This window comes from Saimiri boliviensis, chromosome 19 (genome assembly GCF_048565385.1).
Source record: "Saimiri boliviensis isolate mSaiBol1 chromosome 19, mSaiBol1.pri, whole genome shotgun sequence".
Classification (NCBI taxonomy): Eukaryota; Metazoa; Chordata; class Mammalia; order Primates; family Cebidae; genus Saimiri; species Saimiri boliviensis.
Window position 1 is genome coordinate 21,295,362 of NC_133467.1, and position 12,194 is coordinate 21,307,555.

Sequence of the window (12,194 nt, forward strand, 5' to 3'; positions counted from 1 at the left end):
CTTAGAAAGTTAAAAAACTTGAAAAAAAAAATCAAACTTCCTTCTCTGAAAGCAAAGGGTTGTTTTCCTAGAGATGATGGATAATGGCATTTCAACTTTCTAAGTTTCTGATAGAGAAAATGGGGGCAAATCACAGAGGAGAAATAGAATATATTAAACAAATAGAAAAAGGTAGTTTCAACGGCCGCTTCCCTCAATTTTTTTCTTTCTCTCATTCTCTCTTCCTTTCTTTTTCTCCTTCTTTCGTTTTTTGAAATCTTAAACCCCATTTCTGGCTTGTATTTGGTAGGATCCCTGCTCTGACTTTTATTAAAAACAGACTTTATGTGGTCAGAGCTCTCCATCTAAAGCTGGATTTAACAGGCATGGGGATCCTGACAGTCTTTCTTGCTCTCTCAGGTGACTACCCTCTCTTCCCTTTCCTGGGATTTCCCTCCCAAAGTGCTGAACTGGCACAGAAACTTGAAGGCTCAGCACAAAACAACCAACTTTCCTTTTTAATCCTGTACTCTCTTTCTGTTTCAAATTTGGGACTCTGCATGCCCAGATCAAGTAAAGTCTGGTTCTAACTTGAGAGTATTCTAGAAATTTCAAGTAAGGCAACTGTCATCCTATAAATTCCCCAGTGCAGTCTCATTAAATCCTGCTGCCCATGCACTGGCCATCCAGCTTGGGCTACTCATTCTCGTCCGGCTGTCTTATGTGTGCGAGCTAGAAAATACCAACAGCAACCCCACCCTGCTTAATAAGTCGGCTTAGCATTCAAAAGTTGATTTTTCTGAAGGGTACTGGCAAGCCAGCTCATCGGAAACCCACAGGTAAAGCAGTCAAGCAAGCAGGCAGAACATGCATGTTCATTACCGAGGACAGGCACCACCAGGTTGCTCTGGTTTCTTCCCATAGCTAGACAGACAAAAGTAGCTCCTGCATGGGACTCCAGCCTTCCCACTCTCAACTCTTCCTCTTCCAATGGCCTCAATACCTTCCTGGTACAATGGCAGACACTTTCCAAGTCAATTTGAGATTTTCTAAAATAATAAATTGGATCTTGCTTGTAGCAAGGCACAATGCTGAAATTCATGCTTTTTACATGGAAGGGAATTCTTTTGAATACTATAGTGCAGTGGTTCTCATGTGGAGAGGAATTTTACTTCCCTAAGAGACACTGGCAGTGTCTACAGATAGTTTTAGTGGTCACAACTGGGGGAGTGCAACTGAAATCTAGAGGGTAGAAGCAAGGGATGCTGCCTTATAATACACAGGACAGACCCCACAACAAAAATGTCAGTACTGATGAGGTTGAGAAACTCTGGGATCATAGTTGGGAAATGGCTCTGGAAGCAGACTGCATGGGATTAAAGTCCAGCTCCACTAGGGACTGGCTGAGCAGCCTTGGACAAGTTGTTTAACCTCACTACCTCATCTGTAAAATATGGATAATAACCTATTTGTTGTGAGCTTTAAACAAAAATGTATATACAAAGTTCTCAGGGCAATGCTTAGTAATATTGAGAGCACAATAAATGTTGGCTATTACTGTTACCATTACTACTAGAAATTTAGCACCATTCCAAATAAATTACAAGCCAAGTCTATTGAATTTAGAGAAAAAAATTTGGATTGAGACTATATATGTCCTCTTTGCTTAGAACCAAAATGGTAACAGGGGTAACAGCTGTATTCTTTACAGTGTTTCAAACTCCTTCAAATACCTCATGTCATACAATTTAGGCAACAACCTTACTGAATTCTCCCTGTTTCATAGATAAAGAACTCTTGTCTCAGAGTTAATGAGTTGCCCAAGACCTTCAGTAACTCAGGTCTTCTGACTGCGAATCTCCTGCTTGTTCTTGCTGCACCACCCTGTGTGTACTAGTTTAAGATCCCCCTTCTTCTCTTCATTACACTCAACAACCTGAAGATCAAAATAAAACATAAGTGCCACAGTCAATTGGTGAGGTGGCTCAGGCTTCAGGGGTGGGTAGAAGTCACATCTGTTTTTATGGTATGTATACAGTCAGATTTTCCTTCATGGAGTATATATATTTTTTAAATCTCTGAATTGAATTTTAAAAAATTAACTTTATGTATGGGCTAATATTCTTTGCTATTTATACTTCTGATTTTGAGGGGGAAAAACCTTAGTACTTTATACCTTTAAAATCTCTGATTATATTCATGATGTATATTTTGACTGTAAGAGGATGAAGGTGAGACTACAGCTCCAACTATGTATGTTTCTAGGTCCATTATTTATTAACTATATTGTTTCACAATTAAGCCTGAAAATCTACTTATAATTGTCAACATGTACAATAAACTATCTTATATATGATTAGAGACTATACACAGCAATTATGCCTATGTTAAAATTTCTACGTGTAGTTTTTTTTTAAATGCAGATCAATCAACCAGATTTGTTCAGCCTATATGAAAATTGGTAAAATTGGGTAGAAGGATCACAGTTCAGAAGGAAGATGGATAAGATTCTTTAAGTCAGTGGTTTTCTAGAATTCTTTTGGTAATGGAGAAGGCAAGACCTTAGTCCATGAAACTCTCATGACCTATGGAACACACAGCTTGCTGCAATCCTCCGTAGAACTTTTGTTTCAAAGCCCTCTGTCGAATTATCCCAACAGCTGCCAAAATGTCATTCACTGGGACCCAGTGTTCTTTAGTCCTATTTAGTGTGTGCCAATTGATAAATGAGAAGTTTTAATGATCACAAGTGATATTTAAATGGCATAACAGGGTTGGCAATTTTCTCTTTCAAATAAATTTTGTCTGTCATTCTATGAGAAGAGAACCAAGGTGCACCCCCCTCCCCCACCAATTTCTGCTCCATGCCTTACCTTGGGACACTGGGCGGGGCCCTTGTGGGTCGAGATGGAACTTGTGGAGGGGCTCCAAAGGAGTCACTGCTGCTGGGGAAAGGAGGTAATGGGCCTGGACGGAATGGGACTGGGGGAGCCCCAGAGTGGGGGCCTGGGGAGGGAATGGCAGGAGCCGGTCCTCGGCCAGATGTGGGCCTTGTGAGGGGAGCACTTAGTGTTGGCCTCCTTTGGGTTGTGGGGCTTGGAGGAGGTGACCTGAAGAAAAAGACAAATCATGATTTGCTCACTCCTTTCTGTCTGAATTAATCTCTAAAAAGTTTTGTAACTTCCTGACTGCTTTTTAAAAATTATTTTTTGACTGAATAAGTCAGATTCATGTTATGAAAGTCAAACGTATAAAAGGATAAATGGAGAAAAGTAAACTTTCCCCTCCCTACCCCTTCATTCTGTTGAAGTAACCACGGACGCTTCTTGTGCATCCTTTTTAACTGTATTCTACATTTGTGTAAGTGTATATATTTTATATATATAGAAATTGCTTTCTGTATACCATAGAACTCAGTGTTCTACAATCTCTGGTTTTTTTTTTTTTTGAGACAGAGTCTCACTCTGTTGCCCAGGCTGGAGAGCAGTGGCATGATCTCAGCTCACTGCAACCTCCACCTCCTTGGTTCAAGCGATTCTCCTGCCTCAGCCTCCTGAGTAGCTGAGATTACAGGCATGTGCTACCACACCCAGCTAATTTTTGTATTTGTAGTAGAGATTGGGTTTCACTACATTGGGCAGGCTGTTCTCAAACTCCCGACCTCAGGTGATCTGCTTGCCTTGGGGTCCCAAAGTGCTGGGATTATAGGCGTGAGCTACCGTGCCTGGACTATAACCTCCTTTTTTAAAGGCTTCCCGTTAACAGGATTATCTTTTCATTTTGGGACTTAATAGAACTGTCTTGTTCTTTTTAGTGACTATACAACATTCCATTGTGAGGACACACCATGCTGCATTTTGAAGGGAGTTAGTACAATCTGATCTTTACTCCTAAATGTAAATATCTTTTCCCTTTCTGTAAGTCCATCATGGTTTAGGAAAATGGTATTGGACAAGCATGACAGGGATCAAGGGTTGTGGGGCTATCTTCTTACCTGCGAGAGTGCTGTATCCAGGAGTCATCCACTGGAGGTGGGGCCGGAGTGGACACAGTGGACGTGCTAATGTCCCCAATTATCCCAAGGGCTTCTTTTAGGGCTTGGTACATTCGAAGCATTTCATCCCGGCGCTGAGCCTGCTCAGCAGATTCCTCCATCAGAGTATTTTGGTCCTCTGAAGAATACAACTGTGCTAGGAGCTCTGAATTTATGAAATCTTTGACCTGTCAGATTACACAGAAATAAAAGTAGGAATAAATGAGTGATTGAGTGGAGGCAGAAACATGGCTGTGGCATTCAGAGTCTGGACAAATTCCACCAAGTCCACCCTGGGAAAAGTGAAGCATCAAGCATCTGTTTACTCCTATTTTGTCTCTATCCTCAGTACTGGTGATAGTAACAGTTTCCCTCTGTCTTCTGGCTGTTGACACTGAAGGATGATAGAGATGAGTACAACAAAGCCAAACCCGGCCATCACCAGACCAGGGCCTGCAGGCTTCATGAGCATTTCACAGTGTTGTCTGAAGCTGTTTGGCTTATAGAAGAGGGAAGGTACTATGAGGTAAGCAGCAGCATTTTCAACAGAAAACAGTAATGTGAAGAAACCTACATAATCACACGTTTTCTATTCCTTGGCATTCCCAGTCCTTTCCCTATCTTTTACCAAAATCACTGGAAAATTATTGAGACTCCAAGTGTCAATGTTGTCTCAAAAGTGAAATTAGCACCAGTAAGTGAATATTTATTAAATACAGAATCTTGTATAACGATGCAGGTTGATTTATAAACAAGTGAAAGAGAAGCACTCTGTTTTCCAGAAGTTTACAGTAGAAGTTAGTTGACAGTGAGGAGGACTGACATGAGGTTTCATATTTAGCTAATATATAAAAACAAGCTTAAGTATGAACACTACATGGGAGTCTCAGGGAAGGGGCATTTTGTTGCAGGATGAAAATGGAGAGGATGAACATGGTGCACAGCAGTGAGGGTGGGAGTGCCAGCCACTGTATGTCATCAACTTTAAGACACTGGTGATTTTAAAAGACACTACTATCTTTTTAAAAAAATTTACTTATTATACTTTAAGTTCTGGGGTACATGTGCAGATAGTGCAGATTTGTTACATAGGTATACATGTGCCATGGTGGTGGTTTGCTGCATCCATTGCCCTGTCGTCTACATTAGGCATTTCTCCTAGTACTATCCCTCCCCAATTCACCCACCCCCTCCTGTTCCTCCCCTAGACCCCCATCCCAAGGCCCCATTGTGTGATGTTCCCCTCCCTGTGTCCCTGTGTTCTCATTGTTCAACACCCACTTACAAGTGAGAACATGAGGTGAAAAACACTACTATCTTATGTGCTGTCTAATAAGACAGAACAAAAATACCATCAATCAAGCTATGGCAGGATGTCAAGATGCCATTGAGTGTAAGACGTATCTTCATTTCAGAAATATTAAATAAAAAGAAGTGAATGTGAGAATCAATGAAGTCTGGTATATACCAAGTGTCTTTACAAGTTATATGACAATTCTCATCACACACTGATGAAACATGCATTCGTATTCCAATTTTATAGCTACAGAAACAAGTTCAGAGAATTTAAGTATCTTGCTCTAGGTCACACAGCATTCAGTTGAATCCAAAATCTTCGGACTTGAAGTCCAGTGCCCATTCCCTAACCCCATTATCACACTGTGATGGAGTGCTTAGAAAAGTAAATTTGTGTGTAAGCGTCATTGTTTTACAGTGGTGCAGCAATTAACTTAAGCCTAGTGAAAATAAACCAGTTTGGATTTTTCAGTTTCTCTGTTACATGAGCAAGCTACCTCTTATCTAGACTCATGGATATCTCTAAGAAAGGCCAAAGGCAAGTATATTTAATTGTTAAAAAATCAGATGGATAACAGAACAGCTGTCAGATACTCAAAATTTCTAGGTTGTAGTTAACTTTGTAATTCAGAGATGACAAAAACCTAAAACACATAGCTTTATTATGTTTTAAAGGTATCAAAACATGTAAATAATTCTACTAATCAAAAAATTCAGCTAAATCAAAGCTTTATTATGGTAAAATAGTGTTTTCTGTACATATTTTGTAAATCAAAAGTGATTCAAAGGTGAAAGTAATCTAACGTACAAGATATATTTAGGAAACTCTCTGGTGAAGTAGAAGGTTTATGTACAGTAGTTGTGGAAGGTAAGTTTGGCCAGGAAACCTGGGGAAGATGTGAAGGCCTTGAATGCCAAGGAAAAGTGTTTGAACTTTATTCACTTGACTGTAAGGGGCCATGGAAAGTTTTTAAGCAAGTAAGTGAAACAATAAAAGAGAGTTTTCAGGAAAATTTATCTGGCTAACATTGAAAAAGAATTTGCAAGGTTAGTAGGGAAAATAAAGAAGTCCATTAGAAGACTATTGTAGGTCATTCATAAGATGGTAAGGGTTTCATTTACTAATAATGCAGTAGTATGAAAGACGGATACATATAATGACATTGTAAGGGAATAATTAAGTGGACTTGGTGTGGTTGGGATGTGAAGGGCAAGGAAGAAAGGAGGAGCAAAGACACCTCAAACATTGACATTTGAGTGAGTGGGAAAATAGAAAATCAAAAGTCAGAAAAGAAAGTCAGCTTTAGAGAGAAGGCAGTAAATTTGGCTTTAGAAATATTTCATTCCCTTCCTTCAAAGATGCATTCACTTCTAAATGTACTTGCCGCTATGCAGGGAATCATGGTTATTTGCACAAATCTCCCACTTTTGGGTGTGTATATGCACTTGGATGGATGGTGCAATTCAAAACTCAAAACCAGACAATTTTCCTGGCATTGACCATTGGTTGGGTTAAGCTCTTTAGAGGCTTTACATATTACTGGAGTATCACTTAGAATCTATTAAATACAATTTAAAAGAAGATTCTTCCAAGAATAGATTTAAAACAGAGCTGAATTAAGAATCAACTGTCACACTGTGAAATAAAATAAGGGCCTGTTTCAACATTCCGACCAAAGATGTGCCTTGAATCTTTCACATCAATTATAACACACTGGAACTTGCCCACTGTGCAACACAGTGGATTCAGAGCATATGCTGTGGATTTGAGTTCTTGTTCTCATACTTAGTGTTCTTGGGCAAATAATGTAAATTGTTTGAGTCTCAAGTTCCTCATCTGTAAAACAGGGATAATGGTAGAGCTACCTCCGTATTGTGAGGATTAAGTGAAAGAATGAATATGAGTTGTCTAGCATGATGCCTAGCATACAGTTAGTACCCCTCCCAAAAAAATGCTGTGATTTTTACTGTCTAAAGGCTAAACTGGCATTAGGTACATAGAAGCAGGAGAACAATAGACAGCTGTTGCAATAATGCAAGTATCAAGCTACAGTTAGATAAATCATATAGGTTAACATTTTATTTTGCATTTAAGCAAAATTTTAAAGAGACTCTTCTTTCCTTCTGCTAACCTAGTTTGTGACACTACAATTGGAGTTTGGAACAAAGGTAGGGGGACTTCTGGGAATTTCCAGACACTTCAGGGACTTTCTGAGAAGTCTGTATGCCAGTGGTACAAATGTTTAAATCAAGAATTCTGCATGACAATTAGGGGCCAAGTGAATCCCTTTTAGATGACAGCATTTAGAAAATACTTCACTGAACATAACAAAGTGATTATACTTAAATTTGAGATTTGAAATAATATTTATGTTTTTAATTATAACACCTTATAACCTATATATCTCTGTATGGTTTATAAAAGTTCTCACACATGAAACTTCATTCCAGCTCAAACTCTCTAGGCTAGATAAACAGGCATTACTGCACCATGTTGCTCTGCTCAGTGTAAAGGAATGTGAGGTCATTAAAAACGTTCCACATGTTTTCCTCTCTTACTTTAACCCTTCTCTAGCAACCCCGTAATATGTTTGGATCTTAAACTTCTTTGCTGTGACTGAGACCATCTTAAACCCTTCACAAAGAGAAGAGACATTTCTAGGGTTTTCCTGCAGTTTCCTACAGTTCAGTTACCAAGGAGACCATTTCCTTAAAATCTCTGTTTCTAGAACTGGAGGGTCACAGTACAGGACACAATGATACCCCTCATTTACATAACACATATATTAAAATTTAATTGGGAAGTTTAATTTTGTCTAGTTTTGGGGAGGGGACTTAGAATTTTGTGATTCTTTGAGATCTCACAATTCTCTCGTATCTACTTAGGCCTTCTTTCCCTTTCCTAGGGATTTAATTCTGCTAAAGACCAAAGAAGTTTTCCTTCTTTAAAAAGTAACATCCTTTGACTCACAAATGTAATGTTAAGCAAAAGAAGTTAGACACAAAAGGCGTATAGTATATGATTCCCAAGTGCAAAAAGAGGTGAAGCTAATCTACAATTTAAGAAACCAGAAGAGTGTTAGCCTTGGCAGGGAGTGATGATGGGATGTAGGGGCAGAGGAGAAGAGAGTGGGCTTATGGAGTCCTAGTCGTGATCTTTTTCTTGAGCAGTGTGCTGAATTCCTGGCCGGTGGAAAGAAATCAATGTTCTAAATGCCAGGATAAAGATCTGGTATTTAAGATGTACTTTCCCCTAAAATAATGAACATTTAAAATATCACTTTACTTTATACACATTAAAGTTACAGCAAATTCTGAAACTAGGGTACATGTTACTAATTTTCCACCAAAATGCCAACGGCTGAAGAGATGAATGTGGACCTCCAGAGGGATCCAGGGGGTTAGGCTGCAGCACACACTCCAGTGTGAAATGGCTCTATGTTTCAAATTTGGTTTTTAAAAAAATTCCTAAAAATGTTTACATCCTCTTTTGTATTATCTGGTTTTGTTTAATATGAGAAAGATTTAAAACATTGTTTCTCATCTTCAAACAAATCCTAATTAAATCTTCAAGTAAAATTAACCCTCTGGGAAAATAACTCATGCATACCCTGTGGGTGTAGGAGTCCTCTAGTTTTAGAGCGCTGACTTAAGAGTTTCCTAACCCTGTCACGTACATTATCCAGTGTTCAAATGGTGAGAACATCAGATTATGAGGGAGAAGACCTGGATTTCCGACTGGACTCTGCCAACCCCAGCTGTGTGATGTTAGGCAAGTCAACCTCTCGGAACCTCTATTTCTTTACTTAGAAGCTGTGGAAAATAACGGGTATCCAATATGTGGTTGTCTGACAGGTTCAAACAGAATTATGTGCCACTTTGCCACACCAAACACATTTTTAGAATAAAGCTGGATCCACTTCATTCTTTGATGGAGGACTTCTGGTGGGGTGAGCTACGGAGAAAAGGCCATCCAAATGGGCTTACCATGGGGTGTTATGTGTATGTTAGCTTTAAAGTCCTGAGCAAAACTCTGCTGCTTTGACTGTAGCCTGTCCAGAACCACCGTCTGTCATAAACTTGCTATTTCTTTGTGCTGCTGTTACCTGGTATGTTTAAGTAACGAAACAGCTGCTGCATTTCAATAGACAAAGGCTTACAGTATGTCTGAGGCAAGGCATTTATTGCTAGGCTTTAAACTACTTAAACAATTCCATATGGAGACTTGAGTGGCAGAACACTTAATGTAAACTTTCAAAGGAAACTGCCCACCAAATTCTGAACTTTATGAACGTTGGCTGAAACATATTCTTTTTCAGAAGGCCGAAACATATTCTTTTTTATTCTCATTTCAAAGAGGAAAGGCCAGAACAGGCGCTTTTGATAGACTAGGAAGAAATAGAGGACCCTGTTTCAGGCATTTATTGATTCTGGAGGAACAATTAGCTTTTTGATCCAAACTCATTTAAACGTGCAGCAGGGTTAAGTGAATGGAATTTAGAATTAGGAGTTAAAAGATTGGTTTTCTAGTTGTGATTTCATTATTCTCTCATTTGAAGTTCTTTTCACTTTGAATCAAATTAAAAAATAAATACATCTAGATAGCACAGTGCTGGGTGTTCAGTTTCCTTGGACTCACAGGTCACGTGGAATGAACAAAAAAGGTTTGGGCATTCTGTACAATAAGATGTCATGAAAATATGACCACATTAATAAAAGAGACCTATGTTTTTCATATATAGAATTATACATAATTTTTAAATGTATGTATTATATATAAAATGATACCTTTTTATATTTAAGTTTAAAAAGCACATAAAATAAAATACCCAAGAAAAGCAGTCATTCTAGATATGTAAAACTAATTTCTGGTAGATACAAAAAGTTAAATTTCAAACAAAGAAAGCCACAAATTCAAAAGAATTCAGCACTACATGATACTTTTGCCTTCTCCACATTCCTATTAGTTTTTGCTTCAAAAACTTTGACCTTGGGATCAGATCTCAATTGAAGTCTCCTTTCTCACGACTCTTATGTGAGGTCTCTCACAAGACAACTATCAGAGATTTACCTCCGAGGATAATACCCTGTAGGTGAAGGTTTAGCCATTCCATTAAAGCAAGAAAACACAACAGTGAAGAGTCAGGGAAACTACCCCTGTATTTCTTTCTTCCTTTCTTTTGTGTTTGTATATGTATGTGTGCATGTGGGTATGTGTGTGTGCATGTGTGTATGTTTTTCTTGAGAAGGTGAAAGTAGGACAGATTTGCAGTAGGTTTTTTTTTTTTCTTTTTAGCTAATTTGTGTCAAGCTACTCCTCACAGCAATAGACAGGAAGTGCTATTTCCTGTGCTGATGATTTAATATAGTGCAGAGCAAAGCAGCGTTTGAACTGATGGCAGCACTAATGACTCTCTGTGAAACAGTGAAAAGATAAATGATCCTTAATCAGGAAAATGTTTAAATAAGCAAGTGCCTGGATATACCACAGCAAAACAATCCGAATTCATTTAAGTAAATGAAGAGGGTAATTTTAAAAGTACACAGACTATTTGTTTAGTACTTTATATTTGTCTAAATGGCTTATAGCTACATTTATTATAATCTCTGACGGTTCTGTGAGTAAGTACCTCAATGTTCTTACTGTAGTTTTAGAAGAGACTGACTTCAACTCAAAGGGGCGCATGATTTGCTTCAGGTTACACAGCAAACCACTGGTCAAGGTTAAGAATACCGTTCATAGTTTCCCCATTTCTAACTGATTGCTTACCTGTTGCTGATTTTTAAAAGCCTCCAGCTAATCTTGTTTGACTACACATGTATAAGAAAACAGTGTTATTTAAAAATAAGATTGTTCATGTGAGTGCCTGGGGTTTATTATGGTCAAGAAATGCAGAGATCATGGACAATGAATAGACTGTCTTATTTAGAAATAAAATTTTGAAATGAATCTTGAAATATAAATAAGGGCTATTTACAGTTCTTAAATAGGGTATCCATACTAATTTCTTACAATTATATTTTTCACACTACTTTCATATGTACTGTCTTCAGGAACAAATCCCTAAGTCAGACACACTCACTACAATTAGTATTTTACATATGAAGGCAACAGATACATGGAAGAGACTCACCTTAGGTTAATAGAGTCTGTAGCAGAACCAGGTTTAGAACCCAGGATTCTCCTAAGTTCTACTTTGGGCTCTCTTTACTACTTTGCCATCTAATTTTAATTTCTTACAAGCACTGCTCATAATTTATCATTGGATTAAATAAAAAGATGTCCTCAGAAGATAACTAGGAATTATATTATTGGTGTCTCAGTTGTCAAGATTCAGAAAAGCCCCCAATAAAACACCTCATTATAACCTATCTTATCTAAAAGACTATTTCTCAAATAACTTGTGGTATTATTTGTACTGTAAAAAGTTAACTACCAAAAGAACTAAATCAGACAACATAAGTATCATACTCTGACTACTATAAATAACCTTAAAAAGATTATTTAGACCCATTGATGGCTAGTCTAGCAGGATACTTTCAGATTTGAGGTTATAGCATCCCTAACTTAGAAAAATGAAATGTACTGACTTTTTATCCAAGGGGATAAAGCAAGAAGCTCTTTCCCAGGCTAAAAAAGCATTCCATAGATTTTAGAAGCTGAAAATAATCATGTTAACATATTTTATACGTGTGTGTGCATGCATGCACATGTACAGGCATAGGAACAAATATATCCTTTGCCTTTAATCTTTAAGTCTAGGAGCCAGGGCATCTGGTTTTATTGCTAGTTTTGCAATTAATTTACGTGATGCCCATGACTATGGTGTTTTTGTTCTGCTTTATTGTAAGCAAACTCACACTATTCTAGAAGACAGTCAGTGGA

The 12,194-nt window shown here is 38.1% G+C and overlaps 1 protein-coding gene across 6 annotated transcripts in view; it reads right to left on the reverse strand.

Moving 5' to 3' along the window:
* The window catches only part of DNM3 (dynamin 3), a 535,391-nt gene that overhangs the window by 20,989 nt on the left and 502,208 nt on the right, over window positions 1–12,194 (reverse strand). For all 6 annotated transcript variants that reach the window (XM_003925367.3, XM_003925368.3, XM_010336127.3 and 3 more), the window contains 2 exons: window positions 3,974–4,200; window positions 2,853–3,089 (listed from right to left, as the gene is read on the reverse strand). In XM_003925367.3, coding sequence (XP_003925416.1) covers window positions 2,853–3,089; window positions 3,974–4,200 — 464 coding nt within the window. The remainder of the gene's footprint in view (window positions 1–2,852; window positions 3,090–3,973; window positions 4,201–12,194) is intronic.